This window comes from Monodelphis domestica, chromosome 2 (genome assembly GCF_027887165.1).
Source record: "Monodelphis domestica isolate mMonDom1 chromosome 2, mMonDom1.pri, whole genome shotgun sequence".
Classification (NCBI taxonomy): Eukaryota; Metazoa; Chordata; class Mammalia; order Didelphimorphia; family Didelphidae; genus Monodelphis; species Monodelphis domestica.
In genome coordinates, this window is record NC_077228.1 from 530,868,678 (window position 1) to 530,890,176 (window position 21,499).

Genomic DNA, 21,499 nt, shown 5'->3' on the forward strand with positions numbered 1-21,499 from the left:
CAACTAGAGCTAAAAAAAGAGGTTAATACTAAGAGAAATGGGAAAAGAAACAAAATGGGGTAAATTTATATGTCACAAAGAAGGTCATGGTGGGAGGGGGCAGAACATCAATACACTGGAAGGCTAAAGAGGTTGGAGATAGGAAATATTCAATTCTTACATGCATTGAAATTGACTTAAAGAGGGAAGAACAATCAAATACATTGGGGCAGAGAATTAATTTGCATCCTACAGGGAAGGAGAAGGGTAACAAACAGACTGGTGGGGACGAAAGCAATACAAGGGAGGGAGAGGGTGGAGGGAGTAGTTTAAAAAGACTGTAAAGAAAATAAGAGGGGAATAAGAAGAGGGGGGTAGAAAGGGAAGTAAAATAAAGGTGGGAATTAGGGGGACTTATTAAAAAAAAACACTGGTGTAGAAGGAAATGATGAAAGAAGTGTGATTTTTAAAACTATTCCACCCTAATCAGACCGTACTTTAGAAGATCTGATTTAGCTATCTCCTGATTAGTAACAATGGAGATACTTGGTTTAACAGAATCAACTCTTGGGAACTCTACATTTCTCCACCCTATTTAGTTTAACAAGGTCAGGAATGTCTGCACCATACTCAAGGATTAAATATCTGAGAAAATGGCCTTCAACAGACATGTGCAGAAACAGTGGACAGACCCCTGGGCTGTCCTAAGTCAAGCTAAGCTAACATTGGTACAGATGAGATGCAGGAAAGTGACATAAAACTGTCTGTAAAGAATAATTTTAGCTTTGTGACTTAAAATCTAAATTTAATTGGTCGCCAGGGAAAATCCCAAATAATAAAATATCCAAGTCAGCTGAAAATGTTACGGTTATTTAATTCATACAATGGAGGAGATTAAGAAGAAAGAAGGAGGAAAAGGAGTAGGATTTTCTCCGGCCTGGATACTACCAGGCAGGAAGTTTAGGAGATCTAGAAAGTAAGGTTTTGGAGTGTGAAGGAGGAAGGAATCAACCTGAACTCCAAAAAGGCTCAGCCAAGATGCCTGAACCTGAATCAGTTCAAGGGCAAACTCACCACCAAACCCAGACAAATAACTGCCACCACTCCAAGATGTGGGAACGCCTAGCACGCTGCCAGCCAGAGTCACCTCTCTAGGGAAAGAGCACGAAGAGGATCAGTGATGTGCCTTATATAGACAGTTTTACATCACTTTTCTGTGTCTCATCTGTACCAATGATAGCTTAGCTTGACTTAGGACAGCCCAGGGGTCTGTCCACTGTTTCTGCACATGTCTGTTGAAGGCCATTTTCTCAGATATTTAATCCTTGAGTATGGTGCAGACATTCCTGATCTTGTTAAACTGAGTAGGGTGGAGAAATGTAGAGTTCCCAAGACTTGATTCTGTTAAACCAAGTATCTCCACTGTTACTAATCAGGAAATAGATAAATCAGATCTTTTAAAGTACGGTCTGATTAGGGTGGAATAGTTTTAAAAGTCACAGTCTATATAGGGCAAGTCACTTGCTCTCTTCGGCCTCTTTTCCTGAAGAGGTGTCTCTGGCTAGCAGCATGTTAAGCGTTCTGACATCTTGGCATGGTGGCAGCTATTTGTCTGGGTTTTGGTGTGAATTTGCCCTTGAACTAATTCAGGTTCAGGCATATTGGCTGAACCCTCTGATTCCTTCCTCTTTTACTGTCCAAAACCTTACCTCTAGAGCCTCTAATCTTCCTGCACCCACCTCCCCCCAGCACAAGCCAGGCAGGAGAAATCCTACAACCTTTTCCTTCTCCCTTCTTCTTAAATTTCTTTCCACTATATTAATTAAATCACCATAAATTTCCAGACTGACTTGGGTAAATTTTTTTTTGTTTATTTGGAATATTCATGGCAGCCAATAATTAATATAACTTAGGTCACAATGCTAAAATTATCCTTTACAGAAGAAAGGGCAGGACTAGGAGTGGAAATCAAAACGCTGGGAAATACAAAGTTGGTAATCATAACTCTGAATGTGAATGGAATGAACTCACCCATAAGAAGCAAGGGAATAGCAGAGTGAATTAGAAATCAAAACCCTACTATATGCTGTCTACAAGAAACACACATGAAGAAGGTAGACATACATAGGGCAAAAGTAAGAGGACAGAGTCAAATCTATTGGACATGAACTGATAAAAAGAAGGCAGGACTCACAATCATGATATCTGACAAAGTCAAAGTAAAAATATATCTAGTCAAAAGAGATAGGGAAGGTAATTACATCCTGATAAAAGGCAGTACAGACAATGAGGAAATATCAGTACTCAACATATATGCACCAAATAGCAAAATGCACCATAGCATCCAAATTTCTAAACAAGAAACTAGTGGAGCTCAAGGATGAAATAGATAGAAAAACTATACTAGTGGGAGACCTGAACCTTCCTCTATCCAAACTAGATAAATCAAACCAAAAAATAAATGAGAAAGAGGTAAGAGAAGTCAATGAAATCTTAGAAAACAGGGACAAAAAGGAATATACCTTCTTTTCAGCAGCACATGGTACATTCACAAAGATTGGCCATGTACTAGGGCATAAAGAGATTGCAAACAAGTGCAAAAGAGCAGAAATAATAAATGCGAACTTCTCAGACCACAATGCAATGAAAATAATAATTATTAAGGGAACATGGAGAGGCAAATCAAAAATTAATTGGAATTTAAACAATACAATTCTCCAAATTTGGTTAAAGAACAAATCATAGAAACAATTAATAATTTCCTTGAAGAAAATGACAATGATGAGACATCCTTTCAAAATCTATGGGATACAGCCAAAGCAGTACTCAGGGGAAAATTTATAGCCTTACATTCATATATGAATAAATTAAGGAGGGCAGAGGTCAATGAATTGGGCATTCAAATTAAAAAACTAGAAATAAACAAATTTTAAAATCCTCAGACGAAGACTAAATTAGAGATCCTAAAAATCAAAGGAGAAATTAATAAAATTGAAAGTCAAAGAACTATTGATTTAATCAATAAGACTAGAAGCTGGTACTTTGAAAAAACAAATAAAATAGACAAAGTACTGTTCAATCTAATTTAAAAAAGAAAAAAATAAAACCAAATTGGCAGTATCCAAGATGAAAAGGGAGACCTCACCTCTAATGAAGAGGAAATTAAAGCAATCATTAAAAATTATTATGCCCAATTATATGGCAATAAATATGGAAATCTAGGTGATATGGATATTTACAAAAATATAAATTGTCTAAACTGAAGAAGGAAGAAATAGAATACCCAAACAACTCCATATCAGAAAAAGAAATTGAACAAGCCATCAAAGAACTCCCTAAGAAAAAAGCCCCAGGACCAGATGGATTCACAAGTGAATTCTATCAAACATTCAAAGAACAATTAATCCCAATATTATACAACCTATCTGACAGAATAAGCAAAGAAGGAGTTCTATTAAATTCCTCTTACAACACAAATATGGTACTGATTCCAAATCCAGGCAAGTCAAAAACAGAGAAAGAAAACTATAGACCAATCTCCTTAATGAACATAGATGCAAAAATCTTAAATAGAATACTGGCAAAAAGACTCCAGCAAGTGATCACAAGGGTTATTCATTATGACCAGGTAGGATTTATACCAGTAATGCAAGGATGGTTCAATATTAGGAAAACTGACCATATTAACAAGCAGACAAAAAATCACATGATTATCTCAATAGATGCAGAAATAGCCTCTGACAAAATACAAGAGCCATTCCTATTGAAAACACTAGAAAGCACAGGAATAGAAGGGCCTTTCCTAAAAATAATAAACAGTATATATCTAAAACCATCAGTAAACATCATCTGCAATGAGGATAAACTAGCAGCCTTCCCAATGAGATCAGAACTGAAACAAGGATGCCCACTATCACCTCTATTATTTAACATTGTACTAGAAACACTAGCAGTAGCAATTAGAGAAGAAAAAGAAATCGAAGGCATTAAAATAGGCAAGGAGGGGACCAAGCCATCACTCTTTACAGATGATCTGATGGTCTACTTAAAGAATCCTAGAGACTCAACCAAAAAGCTAGTGGAAATAATCAAGAACTTTAGCAAAGTTGCAGGATACAAAATAAACCCACATAAGTCATCAGCATTTCTATATATCTCCAACACATCTCAGCAGCAAGAACTGGAAAGAGAAATTCCATTTAAAATCACCCTAGACAATATAAAGTACTTAGGAATCTATTTGCTGAGACAAACACAGGAAATATATGAACACAACTACAAAACACTCCCCATACAATTAAAAATAGATCTAAACAATTGGAAAAACATGAATTGCTCATGGGTAGGCCAAGCTAACATAATAAAAATGACCATCCTACCCAAATTAATTTACTTATTTAGTGCCATACCCATTGAACTACCAAAAAACTTTTTTACTGAATTAGAAAAAAAAAACATAACAAAGTTCATTTGGAAGAACAAAAGATCAAGGATATCCAGGGAAATAATGAAAAAAAAAAAGTGCGAAGGAAGGTGGCCTTGCAGTCCCAGATCTCAAACTATACAATAAAGCAGTGGTCATCAAAACAATATGGTACTGGCTAAGAGACAGAAATAAGGATCAGTGGAATACACTTGGGGTAAGTGACCTCAGCAAAACAGTCGATGATAAGCCCAAAGATCCCAGCTTTTGGGACAAAAATGCACTATTTGATAAAAACTGCTGGGAATATTGGAAGACAGTATGGGAGAGATTAGGTTTGGATCAACATCCCACACCCTACACCAAGAAAAACTCAGCATGGGTGAATGACTTGAATATAAAGAAGGAAACTATAAGTAAATTAGGGGAACACAGAATAGTATACATGTCAGATCTTTGGAAAAGGAAAGATTTTAAAAGCAGAGTTAGGAAAAAATCACAAAATGTAAAATAAATAATTTTGATTGCATCAAATTAAAAAGGTTTTGTACAAACAAAACCAATACAACAAAAATTAGAAGGGAAGCAACAAATTGGGAAACAATCTTCATAACAAAAACCTCTGACAAAGATCTAATTACTCAAATTTATAAAGAGCTAAATCAATTGTACAAAAAAATCAAGCCATTCTCCAATCAATAAATGGGCAAGAAAAATGAATAGGCAATTTTCACTTAAAGAAATCAAAACTATTAATAAGCACATGAAAAAGTGTTCTAAATCTCTTATAATCAGAGAGATGCAAATCAAAACAACTCTAAGGTATCACCTCACACCTAGCAGATTGGCCAACATGACAGCAACAGAAAGTAATGAATGATGGAAGGGATGTGGCAAAGTCGGGACATTAATTCATTGCTGGTAGAGGTGTGAATTGATCCAACCATTCTGGAGGGCAATTTGGAACTATGCCCAAAGGGCACTAAAAGACTCTGCCCTTTGATCGAGCCATAGCACTGCTGGGTTTGTACCCCACAGAGATAATAAGGAAAAAGGCATATACAAGAATATTCATAGCTGCACTCTTTGTAGTGGCAAAAAAACTGGAAAATGAGGGGATGCCCTTCAATTGGGGAAAGGCTGAGTACATTGTGGTATCTGATGGGGATGGAATACTATTGTGCTCAAAGAAACAATGAACTGGAGGAATTCCATGTGAACTGGAACAACCTCCAGGAATTGATGCAGAGTGAAAGGACCAGAACCAGGAGAACATTATACACAGAGACTGAGACACTGTGGTACAATCGATTGTTAATGGGCTTCTCCATTAGTGGCAATGCAGTGATCCTGAACAACTTGGAGGGATCTATGAGAAAGAACATTATCCGAGGAAGAACTGTGGGAGCAGAAGCACAGAAGAAAAACAACTGCTCAATCACATGGGAATATATATGGCTGGGGATGGAGACTCTAAATGATCACCCTGGTGCAAACATCAATAATATGGAAATAGGTCTTGATCAATGACACAAGTAAAGCCCAGTGGAATTGCGCGTCACCTTCAGGAAGGGGGAGGGGGAGGGGAGGAAAGGAAAGAATATGATTCCTGTAACCAAGGAATAATGTTCTATATTGACTAAATAATTTTTTTTTAAAAAGAAGAGAAAATTAAGAGTGAAGAGAACAAGGGATAGCCACAAGCTCTCAGGCTCTGACCCAGCAGGGAATCATATGCATCGCAGAGCCACACAGCCCCAAGGATGGCGAAGCCTTGACAAAGCAGCTCCAGACCCAACCTGGGAGCTGCAGGAATCTGAAGTAGCAGAAGTACAAGGCCAGTGGCAAATCAGAGAGGAGTTCAAACCCTAACCTAGCAGTTTGCAGACTAGGCAAGAGCTAAGAAGCAGCACTCTGCATGGAAGAAGTACAGTGTTGATGAGCATGGGGAGACCTTGCCCTTTGTATGGGTTACATATATTGTGCAGACTCACCAAAGGGGATTCCATTTTCTAGACATCCCAAGTCTTTCCACTGGATTGCAGGAGCCGTTCACTTCGACTCAGGTTAGCATATGAAATCCAGAGAAACTAGAAAGGTTCTTGGAGAAAAGAAGGGCTTTCCAAGGGGAGGAGCTTCTGTACCTCCCTAGAACCCCTAAACCTGTCCTTCCTTTAGGGATGAGGAAAGAAAGAGATCAACCCCAGAATAATGCTATAAAACTAAGATACTGCAGAGGTGCCTGAGTGAGGATTAAGACTCCCAAGTTAATTCATGGTACCTAAGCTTCTGCATTACTCCCCTTTCTGTATTTTTTCTTGTATATTATAAATTGATTCTATGTTTCATGCCTTCTTAGCTTGGTGCTGTTCCTCTAGGACAATCAAAGAAGACAAATTCTGATGTTTCCAAGAAAAACCTTAGGTAGCCCAAAAAAAGACTGTAAAAAATCCTATCAGGATGACCCCCAAGTTAATTAGGACCAATGCAAACTTAGCCTACAGGATAGCAAAATGAAAGAAATTACATACTTGAACTGATGAAAAAAATTAGACTTAAGAGCCTCATGGAAAGAACTTAACATGAAAAGCAGGAAATATTTTTTAATACACATGGAAAAGTCACAAAAATCAGTCTTATGTTAAGTCATAGAAAAACTATAAGTAAGTTTGGAAAGGCACAAACTATAAATACTAAATGTATGGAGCATAAAGCAATAAATCAAAAGGAAGAATAATATTTCCAAAAGATGTCTACCTATATGGAAATTAAAAAACAATTCCTGTGTTAAGGAGATTATGGCAAAATAACTTTGAAATTACGTCAAAGTCAACAATGGGTATAAATACAGCATAAACCAATTTATAGAATGCCAGTGGTGCTGTATGCAGAGGCAAAACTGAGAATCCAGAATAACTGTATAAATGAGGAAAGGGAAATTCAATGAACCAAGTCTGTATTTTAAAAAATTAGAAAATGAAGATTTTTTTTTTAAATACTACATGTATAAAGAGACAGGTAACAGTGAATAATATTGGACCTGGAGTCAGAAAGACCCAAGGGCAAATCTGACTTTGGACACTACATAGCTGTGACCCTGGATAAATCATTTAACCTCTGCTGGACTGTTTCCTCATTTGTAGACTGTGAATAAAAATAATTTCTCTCCCCATCCCTTCCCAGGGGTATTTTGAGAGTCAAATGAGATAATATTTGGAAAGCACTTAGCACAATAACTGGCATATAGTAGGCATTATACAAATGCAAGCTACTAGTAGTGATGGTTCTAGTAGTACCAGAAACAACAGCAGCAGTTTATAATAAAAAAAAAAGTAACTGATATGTTAAAATAGATAAAAATCTAAATTAAGATGAGAATGAAATTAATAAGATACAAAATTTTAAACTGAATGTATAAAGTATTTGCATGAAGATTGACAAGTGATTGAAAATGTTTAATTTTTAAAAGAAAAGATTACTAAAATTAAGGAGATTATAATGAATACATGAAAAATTAAGAAAACTCAAGATCACTTTGTAATGGGTTAAACCAAGAATTATCTAAAAGAATTTAATAATAAAGAAATTAATAAATATTTACAAAAATATAAAATATGTAAACTAACAAAACAGAAAATAAGCTAAACTCAAAAGAAATCAGCTAAGCCATTAATGGAATATTATCTAAAAAGTTAGGTGTATTAAGAAAGATAGATAAAAGGAAAAATGGATTAAAAATGAATTATTTAAAACATTCAAAGAGTAAGAATAGCCTCGGCTATTTTCAATATAGAAAAACTAGCATTTTAATCAATTCTTTTTATGATTTTGATCCTCAGACATATTAAATACAAAGCTAAAAAACTAGTGGGCAATATAATTATCTATATAAAAATACTGAAAAACTATCAAAAATTTAGAAAAATTTAGAAAAAACATTAGTCATTTTGATCAAGTATAGTTTACATCAAGAATTTAAGAATTGTTTTAATGTTTGGGGGGAAAAGTATAACAAATAGTATCAAAAAAGCTATGATTTCATAAATTAAGGAACCCACAGCAAAAAAGTTCCACCATCCCCACAGACCATCCACCACTTCTAATCTTTGAGTATTGTCTAAAACACTCGGTGCAGTCATGGAGCCAGCCAATGGAACTACAAGCTGGCTTCCTTAACTCCAGTACTCTCTAATATGCCATACTACTGTAGATAAATCACACCAAGAAAATGTTTGAAAAGCATATAATTTTATGAAAAGATCCAAAAATGGTCTGATAAAAGACAGCATCTCTTAACCTTTAAATGTGCATAAGCATGAGGGCAGCTGAGTGGCTCAGTAGATTGAAATCCAGGCCTAGAGACAAGAGGTCCTAAAGTTCAAATCTGGCTTCAGAAACTTTGTAGCTGTGTGACTAGACAAGTCACTTAACCCCCATAACCGATCTTCTGCCTTGGAACCAATATACAGTATTGATTCTAAGATGGAAGGTAAAGGTTTAAAAAATGTGCATAAGCACACAGAACAATTGAACTCTTTCTTAACACAATAAATATTACTAAAATTATCTATCAGAAGCCAAGAGTTACCATTCTACAGAACTGAAGCAGCCTCAGCAGCATTATAGTCCACCCAAACCCCACACAAGGATGCTAACATCCCCAATTAGGGATCAATCAGATTCTGTGTAATCCCAGGTGTTGTAAGAATTAGCTTTTATGTTTTGGCCAAAAATTGGAAAACGAGGGGATGCCCATCAATTGGGGAATGGCTAAGCAAATTGTGGTATATGTTGGTGATGGAATATTATTGTGCTAAAAGGAATAATAAAGTGGAGGAAATCCATGGAAACTGGAACAACCTCCAGGAAGTGATGCAGAGCGAAAGGAGCAGAATCAGGAGAACATTGTACACAGAGACTGATACACTGTGGTACAATCGAACGTAATGGACTTCTCCATTAGGGGCGGTGTAATGTCTCTGAACAATCTGCAGGGATCTAGGAGAAAAAACACTATTCATAAGCAGAGGATAAACTGTGGGAGTAGAAACACCGAGGAAAAGCAACTACCTGACTACAGCGGTTGAGGGGACATGACAGAGGAGAGACTCTAAATGAAACTCTAATGCAAATACTAACAATATGGCAATGGGTTCGAATCAAGACATATGTGATACCCAGTGGAATCACACGGCGGCTACTGGGGGTGGGAGGGGGAGGAAAAGAAAATGATCTTTGTCTTTAATGAATAATGCTTGGAAACGATCAAATAAAATATTATAAAATTAAAAAAAAAAAAGAATTAGCTTTTAGCAAAAGTAAGAAGTAGGAGATCCCAGAGGGCAAAGACTGGGTCAACATTCCAAAAGTAGTGAGGAGCTGAGAGGCAGTAGAAAAATTGGACCATCTTGAAGGAGTGGTTGAGTGAGTAAATTACCTCACACTGGTGGACAGTCTGTGTGTTAATCATCATTCCTCTCTTGATCCTGTGTGGACCTGCAAAGCTATTCTTCTTACTGAGACTTCAACTTGGTCCAAAAGGACTCCAGTTGTGTGAGATTCTTTGGCTGTTAGTTTCTGTTCCTACCAAACCCTGCCAAATCTTATTTAATAATTTAAGAGTTAATTTAGAATAGTTATAGGAATTTATAAGGGTTTTAATCTCTGTTTTGGGGTAAAAGTTAGTTATTCCTTGATCCCCTTTCCCTCCTCTCTTTAGCTAAATAACCCTGTTAATTATATATAGATATAGATATAGATATAGATATAGATATAGATATAAACAATATATATAAATATATATATATATGATATATATATTTAGTTTTGAACCCTTATTTAACCTCCCCCCCATTTCATTTAGCGAGTCAGTAGGGCAAACCTACAGAAATTGACTTAGACCAGAGGAGCTCAGAGAGATCAATAGGTTGGCAGTTGAACTATCTTGCAACATTCCATTGTCCTTTCTAGCCCTTGGTTGCTCTCCAAGGTCCTGGTACATAGAACTCTGACTCTTGATGGACACAGAAGGGGGTGTAAATTTTAAATAGCTTAAAGGCTATTTAAAGAAAACATGTGTTAGGAAGACTTTTTTATTGTTGTTGTTGTTTTTCTTGGTTCTGTTATTTGGTGTTTATTATTGTTAATCAAAGTGGATACTAATAACATGTATCCTGTTCTTTGGAACAACTTCCTGTACACACAAACATCATGTCAAGAGACATATGTTTTTGTCTCCTATTTTATATTTTTCCTGGGATTATTTCCTGCATATTCCTTATAGGATTTTTACCTTGTTCCCTCATTGCTATATTGTTTTGGGTTATGAATGAATGGAACCAGTAATGTCATTAACTGTCAGAACTGTTTTGGTTTATGTACCGTTGATATGCTTATGTTGAATTGTGTTGTATAAATGCAGATTCTTGTTTTTTGGTGTTGGTTATAAATTAAGGACAATTGTTCTATGGATAACAAAATATCCAGAAATGGAACAAATGATAAGGGTAATGAAAGATAAGACAGAAGGAGAAAATGATTTTACATAATGGTATTTTCAATAATTTGAAGGATAATGCTATAGATAAGGAAATTAATAAAGGAAATATTAAGATGACCAAATTGGAAAGGGAGAATGCTGAATGTAATAAGACCCAGGCATCGTTGTTTCCTCTTAAAAGATATACTGGTAGTTACACAAGATAAAACTCATAAATTATTTATACTTGAGGATTTGGAAGCCATCAGATGTAGAACCCCTTCCTTTTCAGATGAACCTAATGAGGTAATAAAAGAATTTCAAAGGGCAATAGAGATCTTTGACCTTCAATGCCATGATTTTTACTTATTAATGAAGGAATTATTAATATTAACCAAGAGAGAAAGGAACCAACTCATAAAGGAAACCAGAAACGATACATCTTTAATCCCATGGCCATAGGATTTTGAAGGCATAGATAAGAATTCAGGTCCTGACTTTAGAAGAATGAAACAGGCTAGGAAGTTAATCATTGATGTAATGAAGAGGTATTCCAAACGCCCTAATGCTTGGTCCATATTTGAGAACATAAAGCAGAAACAAAATTAATCACCAACAAATTTTCGAGAGAGAATAATAGATGTTGATGGAGTAATATTAGGCCTTAATGTGTTCATGAATGACACAATTGCATACATCAAGAGATTATGTGTAAAAAATTCATGTTATAAATAAAATTATTTTTTTTAATAATTGCCCAGATTGGGAAGAGATGGGTTTGGAAGAGTTAAAGAGAAAAGCAATTTATTTATGCATGGATAATGATGATAGATATGAAGACAGGGATACAGTAATTGAGGATTTGAGAAAAAAATTAAGGGATACTGAAAGTAAAGCAAGGGATAGTAAAATAAAAGAAATAAAAGCAGTGGCAGCACTTAGATCTGTGCAACCTAACAACCAGTCGAGACCAAGAGAAAGAAGATCTGGACCTCCAAGATGTTTCTTATGTAATTATGTAGAACATTTTGTGAGGGAATGTAGATTCAGAGGGCAGTTTTCTAGGCAATTTAATCAGAATAATGGATATAACAGGCAGTATAATAATGGATGGAATAACAATAATTGGAATAGCAATAATTATCAGAAAAGAAATAGTAATAATTGCCAAAATGCTTGCTGTCAGGGAGCTCAAGCACCTGATTTGAACACAATGCAAGAGTGGGTAAAATCAGGAGCAAGACCCAAGTACAGCCAAGTAGTCAGTGGACATAAGGATGATCAGAACAAAGGGGCATGTTCATTATGAAGGTGTACCCAGAGTTCTCAACTATCTGAAGAATCAAGGGGAAATGGATTGGAATTAAATGGAATTGAATATAATGAAGATAAGGTTAATTAATTTATAAATAATGTGATTGAAACAAAGGATAATGTAATTAGTGTTCATAATTGTGAGGAAAAATAAAATTGTAATGTAAAATTAGTTGGAAATTCTAATGATTGTAAAATAATGGAAAATAGTGAAGAATGTAAATTGGATAAAAATAATGTGATTGTAAATGAGAACAATGATACAAAGGTAGAGGTTATAAAGACCAATGAGAGTAGTGAAAAAGATGATGATGGTGTTAAAGATGTAAAATCCTGGGAATATCATGCAATTCAAGCAGATATAAATTTGGATGGACAGGAAATGACTGAGCTTTGTAATGATGTTACTGTGCTAGCACCAGTGTTGGAAACATCTCAACCACCAAATAGTACAGAAGCATATGTGTCTGGAGACCAGATTTATGACCTTCTGGTTGATACTGGAGCCAGTAAATCAGTTTTTCAAAATTTTCCTAAGAACTGTAGAGCTATTGGTACAATGGAAGTATGAGGTGCTACTGGTAAACTGCAGAGAGTAGCAAAATTATAACCAAAAATGATTACTTTAGGTCCATTATCTGTGGAGCATGCATTTCTGTATATGCCAGATTGCCCAATGAATCTTTTAGGTAGAGATTTATTATGTAAACTAAGGACAACGATCCAATGTACTGATATTGGTGATATCTCATTACATCTACCAGAAGAATCTCTGAAAGCTTTTCCATTGCTGTTCTTAGATTCAGTCAGTACAGAGAGTGACTTAGATTCAATCTATCCAATACCTGATGATATCTCTGAAGATCATTGGTCAAAATCTTCCACAGATGTAGGTCTATTGAAATCAGCTACTCCAGTCAAGGTGAGGACTAAGGAAGGACCAGTTCCTTGTGTACCTCAATATCCCTTGACTAAAGAAGCAATTGAGGGTATAAGACCAATCATTGAATACCTAATCCAACAAGGGATTATAATACCTTGCTTCTCAGAATTTAATACTCCTATTCTTCCAATCAAAAAGCCAAAGTTAAATCAGAATGGCAAAGTTGTATATTGTTTTATATAGGATTTAAGAGCAGTCAAGTGATTGTGTAATCAAGACTCATCCTATTGTACCAAGTCTAGCTTCTATAATTTCTTCCATTCCAAGTCAGGCAAGATATTTCACCGTGGTAGACTAATGCTCAGCTTTTTTTCTCAATTCCAATTCATGAGGATTCTCAAAAGATCTTTGCTTTTACCTGGGGGAAAAAAAAAAACACAGGGGACCTGGACTTGTTTGCCCCAGGGATTTACCAATTCACCTAGCCAATTTTCACAAATTCTGAATAGAGACCTGATAACTATAACATTCAAAGAAAGTAAATTGGTCCATTTTGTGGATGCTATTCTTCTTGCGTCCCCAAATGCTAAGGTGTATCTGAGAGACAGCAAGATTCTTTTGTTAGAATTATATAAGTGTGGGCATAAAATCTCCAAGGAAAAATTACAATGGGTTTTGCCTCGAGTACAATATCTTGGTTTTGTGTTATCTGAGGGTTCAAGGAGTATCACACAGAAAAGAATAGCAGATATCCAGAAATTAAGTGCTCCTAAGGCCAAAAAGAAACTCAGAGCTATTCTTGGAACAACTGGATTCTGTAGACAATGGATACCTGAATATAGTGAACTAATAAAATGTCTAACAGATTTAACCAGGAATATAGAACCTCAACCTCTGAAACTAAAGCCTGAACATCTGCAAGGCATAAGTAACCTTAAAGAAGCCATTTTATCTCCTCCAGCTTTGGGTATCCCAGACTATACAAAACCATTCAACTATTTGTTAATGAAACTAAAGGTATTGCTTCTGGGGTACTGACACAGACTTTGGGGTACTGACACAGACTTTAGGACAAAGTTATTGTCCAATTGGATATTATAGTTGTCAGCTTGATCCAATAGCTGCAGGTACAGTTCCTTGTCTACAGGGTGTAGCAGCTGCAGCAGTGTTAGTCCAGAAGTCAGCAGATTTAGTTTTGGGATATCCATTGACTGTATATTGTTCACATCAAATAGAAGTACTAATGAGGAAATTTCATACTCAAGCTTATTCAGATCAACAAATTTCTAAATATGAAATTATTCTCCCGGGTAGTGAAAACATCCAGTTGAGGAGGTGTAGTGTATTAAATCCAGCAGCGCTTCTTCCTGATTTGCCAAAGAACAGTGAACCATTACATGAGTGTGTAGAAGTAGTAGACCTCGTGGATATGCCTAGGATGGATTTGAAAGACACTCCTATTAAAAATCCAGACTTGGTATTATTCACGGATGGTTCTTCATATTTGTGTGATGGAATTCGATTTCCTAGTGCTGCAGTGGTCACAGAATTTGAGACACTGTGATATGGCTCATTACCTAGCAACCTTAGTGCTCAAGGGGCAGAGCTAATGGCATTGAAGCAAGCATGTCTTCTAGCTAATGGTAAAAGTGCTAATATTTTTACAGACTCTTGTTATGCATTTTTCAGTATGTCATGCCACAGGAAAGATGGAAACAATGAAGTTTTATTACTGTATTGGGGAAATCAATTGCGCATTCAGAAATAATAACTGAGTTGTTGGATGCTATCCAAAAACCTAAACAGCTAGCAGTGATCCATTGTAGAAGTCATACTTATGGTAGAGATTCAATTTCTAAAGGAAATCATAGGGCTGATATAACTGCTAAGTTTGCAGTCCAGAATGCTCCAGTGCATGTAATGAATTTGTCAACTGTTAAGTATGATGATTTAGAAAGAGCTTATATAGGATCAGAAATTTGGATGTGGAAGGAAAAATTCAGAGCAAGGAAAGAACATGGAATATGGGTTGCAGACACTGGAAAACCGCCGTTTTCCAAAAGATTTATATACCTATTTGTGTCAAGCCATTCACACAAAAGGTCATTTTGGTACTCAATATGGAGTAGACTCTGTAAAAAGGCAATGGGTAGCACCAGGAATAAGTACTGTTGCAAATAAGATCTATACAAGTTGTTCTGTTTGCCAAAAATTTAATCAAGGTATATTCAGAAAGAAAGGTTTGGGAGGTAGAACTTTGGCATATTGTCCATTCGAGAGTTTGCAAATTGATTACAACAGCATGCCATCCGCAAGACAAAAAGTTTGTCTTGTAAATGTTGATAGATTAAACAAATGGCCTGAAGTTTTTCCATCTAATACTAATACAGCTAGCTTTGTGGTGAAAGTGCTGCTTAAGGAAATTGTTCCTAGGTTTGGTGTACCAGTTACCATAGATTCTGATAAAGGCTCTCATTTTACACAAGATATCTTGAAAAGAGTCTATGAGAATCTAGGAATAACACCTAAATATCATGTTCCTTATCATCCACAAAGTTCAGGTCAAGTGAAGCATGTGAATTGGGAACTATAAGGGGAAAAATTTGTACTGAAACTCATCTAAAATGGCCAGATAGTCTTCCCATAGCTTTTATTTTACCTGCGTACAAGACCAAGAGCAGATTTACATATATCATCTGATGAAACGCTCTTCGGACATGCTCCATTGCAGGCAAAAACTTGTAAGACTATGTATATATCTCTCTTAGGAGGAGCCTGTCAACTTGCTTCATATTTAAGGGCATTACAACAGCTTAGAGAACTGCATGATATGGTAGTATTGATCCAATCTGGTCCATTGGATTATTCTCTTCATAATTTTCAACCAGGTGATATGGTGTATATAAAAAATTTTGCAAAAGCATCAGCAACACAAGAGAGTTGGGTAGGTCCTTATACAATTGTGTTAGTTTCACCATCTTCAGTGCAAGTATTGGGAAGAGATTCGTGGTATCATTGCTCACATATTAAATTAGCTTATGGAATAGACAATGAAAATGTAGAAATTGTAGAAGAAGAAAATAAAAAGTTTGTGGAAAGTTGAGATTCATCAGTCAAATAGAGTCTACAGTCAAAAAGATCAGTAAGGAGAGGACCATTCCAGTGGAAGAGGACATTCAGATAGAGGAGGACATTGCAGTTGAAGAGGAGGATTCCCAAAATTGATGGAAATTGTACAAAGACTTTAAGACTTATAAATATTAAGAAAATAAAGACTCTGAAGAGAATTTTCAATGAAGAGGATCAAGTGATTAATGGACTAATGGAGCTAAAGAATTTGGGTAATGTAACATAACATATATTCATAAGCATTTATAAATACATATTTCTACCATGAATTTTGTAGAGGAAGAATTCTTCAAACAAGATGAAAAGAAGAAAAATCTGAAGTTGTGGTAAGTATATTGCATGCAATAGTAAAAAGTAACCCTGGCATAACACTAACAAAACAACATAACATAGCATGAATAACAACATAACAAACACATATACACAAAAATATAAACATAGTTAGGATACATTGAGTCACTAGTTGAATGAGTGAAACAATGTATAACTAGATACTAACAATGTTATAGTTAGTTATAAAGTAGTTACTAATAAATAGTTAGCTACTTAGTTTTGAATAGTAATAATGTAGGTAGAAAAGATTAGTTTTAGGAGATTTTAAGATAGGGCTATAGTTAGATTAGAGTTTAAGGTTGATAAGGTTGATACACTACAAAATACATTGCAACATACATAACAACATACATTACATAGCATATATGATATATAACAGATCGCATATCACGCAAAATTATAAATACATATGTAAATGTATGCAATGTGTATTATAGTTAGGATTGTAAAATTAATTTTATTATAGTGTATGCATATGTATATGTGTAACATGTATAAATGTGAAGTATGTGTGTATATATATAACACGTGTATATATAGTATTATTATATATATATGTACAACTTATGTAAAAAGATATTTGCTAAGTTCTTAACATAGAATATGGTTATGTTTAATTTTCATCTATTGTTAAAAGAATTTTGCGCAAGTAAGTTTGATGGTTTGGTTTAATTTTTTTTTGTTAAACTTATGCAATGTGTTTATTGTATTTTTCAAAAAGTTTTATCTAAGTTTGTTGTTTATGCAGTGCAATAGTAGAATTTTCTGTATTAGTTGATAAGAGTAGCACTTTATGATTTTAATGTTTTGCATGAATTTGTGTTTATATTTTGATTTTTGTTATTTGCTTGTTTTGCTTTTGCATGTTTCATCTGTATTTTGAACTTTGTACTTGTTCATTGTATAATTTCCTTTTTTCTTTCCTTGATTAAATCCCTAGAATAGGATAGTATTAGATAGGATAAGATAGATAAGTGTAGATTGTTTGCTATTTTGGGTAAGAATTTTAGTTAAAAGATAATATAAGTTTGTTAGTGCACAAATGCCAAAATGGTGTTTTCAACAATTTCGGCTTTGTGCAAAGGGGGGAACTGTTGTAAGAATTGGCTTTTAGCAAAAGCAAGAAACAGGAGATCCCACAGGGCAAAGACTGGGTCAAAATTCCGAAAGCACTGAGGAGCTGAGAGGCAGTTGAGAGTGACAGTTGACTCTCTGGGAAGAAGACAGAGAGAGAGAGGAGTTGGCTCTCTCTAAAGGAAAAAGACTTTGAAGCTTCCAGGAAATTGGACCATCTTAAAGGAATGGTTGAGTGAGTGATTACCTCACACTGGTAGACAGTGTGTGTGTTGATCATCATTCCTCTCTTGATCCTGTGTGGACCTGCAGAGTAACTCTTTTTACTGGGACTTTAGCTTGGTCCAAGAAGACTCCAGTTGTGTGAGATTCTTTGGCTGTTGGTTTCTGCTCCTACCAAACCCTCCCAAATCTTATTTAATAATTTTAGGAGTTAATTTAGAATAGTTATAGGAATTTATAAGGGTTTTAATCTCTGTTTTGGGGTAAAAGTTAGTTATTCCTTGATCCCCTTTCCCTCCTCCCTTTAGCTAAATAAACCTGCTAATTATATGTATAATATATATATGTATATATATATATATGTTTAGTTTTTAACTCTTATTTAAAACTCCCCCCATTTCACAAGCAATGAGAGAGAACCCCTCCACCTACTGAGCCAGCCCATTCCATTGCTGTACAGCCCTAATTAGAGGAAGTTTTTCCTAACATCAAGCCTCAACTGGCTTCTTTGCAGCTTTCACTGCTCCTAGTTCTGCCCACACAACCAGTCTAATCTCTTTTCCACCTGACAATCCTTCAAATATCAGACCCCAAGTCTTATTTCCTCTCATGGCTAGACATTCCTATTTCCTCTAACCTACCCCCTAATATAACACAGAATCAAGGAGATTCACCAGGCCGGTTGCTCCCCTCTGAATACTCTAGGGTTTCTAAATGATGATACCACCTTCCTTATTCCCGATAGTTCTGCTCCCCTCGAAGGCAGGCAGGCCGTTCCAAGATCCCATCAGCTTCTGGCTGCTGTATCAAACTACTAACAAACCCACTAACTCCCCAGTCCCAATCTTCTTCAAACAAACCGCCATCCCTATTTTCCACTTCTGAAGTTGATTCCCTGATTCCAAGGGGAAAGCTTTGTTCTTATCCCTACTGAATGTCATCTCCCCAACACATCACCTGATAACCTTTGATTGTCCCCGGCTTCTCCTGCAGTTTATTAGCTATCCTTCCCAGCCTTGGGGGCCCTTCTAACTGGATGAGCATGAACTCTGTTAAGAGACAGTCCCACTAACACAAAGGGATTTAATGCAGAGTTGTACAGTGTCCCCACTAAAAAACAATACTGTTTTAGAAATGTCTACTATGGCAATAAGAGCTACCAAAAAAAAATCCTAAGGGAATAAGCATTGGTAAGAAGAGAAATGACAAACATCTATGTGTGAAGGGTGCCAAACAGTCAACCAATAAGCACCCATTGTGTACCAAGCACAGGGATACAAAGACAAGATGAAATAATTCTTGTTCAATAAAGAGGTGAGCATGAATCATTTTTTCCTAATTCAAGTTTGAGAGCCAGTCAGGTCTGGAGATAGGAGGTCTTGGGTTCAAATCTGACCTCAAACACTTCCTAGCTGTGTGAATCTGGACAAGTCTTTTAACCTCAATTGCCTAGCCTTACTAATCATCTGCCTTGGAACCAATACATAGTATTCTAAGACAGAAGGTAAGGCTTATAAAAATAAATGAATAAATAACATTATCACCTCTACAGTGGGGAAGTCTTTGGAATATATTTTAAGAAAATCCTTGTTAAAATAAATAATTTTACTATTCCCTTCCTTCCCCTCTCCCCTAGCCATATGTCCAAAGCATAAAATAAACCCAACAAATTAACAGCTAGAAAAATGAGTATTCCCATGAGAGGCTGGTACCCATAAACAGCTTAAGGTCCCTGGGCCATCCTACCCAGTATTCACCTGACTAGGGAGGGTTTTGTTTTGTTTTATCATTCTAGATATCCCAGTGGAAAAGCACAGAGATCCAGAAATAACTTAGCTCCCAGTTTTCCAAGAAGATGATAGTCTTGAATTTCATTATATTGACCCAACTGACAATAAAATAATTCATTTTTTAATCATAGAAATTCCCAACCTAGTAGATCTTCCCATTTCTAACTCAATCTTTCAACTACCTTTTAGTTTCCCTAACTAGGCAAAGTGGACCCTCAGGGACCACCTCCTGCCAGGTCCCCTGTGTGTGACTCACTGAAAGCTACCACCACCATTACCACATCAGTGTGTGTACCTCCCTCTTGGGCTTTGTGGACAAGAATGGCTTGGGTCAGCCATCTCCATCACTTCAGACAGCCCCAGTGCCCCGAAATGAGGATGGATCATCCAACCACCCAACAAAGAGCTCACCTGGCAGCTGCTCGGGAGGGAGGGGCCCAGGCCTCTCAGAAGTCAGTGAATGGGGGTCCAGATGGCACTGCCGCTCTTCTGCCACAGAAATGTCCCGTGCTTTCTCCACATTCGTGGCATATTTTCCTTTCTGAAGTCTGCTCTGCCCAGTCTCAGACACATCCTTGTCTACAGAGGCTCCAGCCTTCTGAAGAACATGGCCTGACCTCGGGCTTTGCGCGAACTTACAGCCACTCAAACCCCGGCTCAAGCTCTCCACCTCGAAGATGCTCTCTCCAGGGTGACTACAGTAGGCCTCCTTCATCTCCCCCACTCCCAGCGGGCACATCTCAGGGGCTTTCCTGGAGGCTTCAAGACTGTCATCAGGAAGCATCTCCACTCCCAGACATTCAGTGCTATCTGGTGGAATAGCTTTCTTTGGCGAAGAACCAGGCACATTCAGCCCATTTCTTGTTACAGCCTCATGCGTCATCCCCACTTTCAAAGGCAAGTCTGCATCGGAACCAGCATCAGCCAAGCCCATCTCCTCTAACTGCATCTTCTGAGCCACATGATTTAAGTAGGAACGGAAGCGGCCACTGCGGTGCTGCTGGACTAGCCGGGCATAGGCATTCTTCTGTGGGACAGCAAGCTTGCTGGTGCCCTCTCTCACTCCACTTCGGACAAATCCCAGGTGATCCATACTCCAAGGAATATGCCCAAACTTTAAAGCAGTGCAAATAGAAAAAATAAATTACTTTCTTAGCACACAAGAGCATTAAAGTCAGTATTACATCAGAACGGACTAGGAATCATAAACTATTAGGATGGAGATAAACTACAATGTGATATGACGTTTTAAAGTAAGAGTGATACAGGACTCCTGTAAAAGTCTGCTTTGGATTTCTCACAGTGTTAAAAACAAAAAACAGAATATCAGATTTCTTGCAGGAGTGACAATGGGTCAACCTTTGATGTATAATGTGGCCACGCTGCAGTCTATAGACCCAGTCTGGTTATATGCCATGCAGAAAACGGACTGGGACCCAAGATTTACATTCGGGGGGGGGGGGGGGGGGGAGGAAGAAGAAACAAAAAGCCTTTACCCTACTTTGCCTTTTTCAAAGGCTGACAACATTTAAACCCTTTTCAGCTAAAGACAAACTACTGGACACAACAACGCAGATGGTCTCAGATCCAGTTTATTCAACTAAGTATCTTCCTTATTTTCTTCTGAGTGTTGGCCCCAGTGATCCAGGGCAGCTCCCTGCCACAGTGGCCTCCCCCTCCTGTTGGGCTAACTTCTCCCAGTCCAACATGCAGGCTACAATCTCCATGCATCTGCCCTAACCAAGGGACAAAGCCAAGTTGGCTGCCTTCTTAGAAAACAAGGTCAAAGGGCTGGTAAACTGCCTTGCCACTAACCAGCTTAGCAGAAAAAAAATGAAGTGTTTCTTTAAAAATTAAAAAAAAAGGAGAGGAAG

The 21,499-nt window shown here is 36.7% G+C and overlaps 1 protein-coding gene across 5 annotated transcripts in view; it reads right to left on the minus strand.

Moving 5' to 3' along the window:
* The window catches only part of DIS3L2 (DIS3 like 3'-5' exoribonuclease 2), a 384,538-nt gene that overhangs the window by 342,026 nt on the left and 21,013 nt on the right, over window positions 1–21,499 (minus strand). For 4 of the 5 annotated variants that reach the window (XM_056819939.1, XM_056819938.1, XM_056819940.1 and 1 more), the window contains exon 2: window positions 20,037–20,739. The exons of the other annotated variant lie outside the window; for it this stretch is intronic. In XM_056819939.1, the coding sequence (XP_056675917.1) occupies window positions 20,037–20,718 (682 nt within the window). In that variant the 5' untranslated portion in view covers window positions 20,719–20,739. The remainder of the gene's footprint in view (window positions 1–20,036; window positions 20,740–21,499) is intronic. 5 annotated transcript variants of the gene reach the window in all.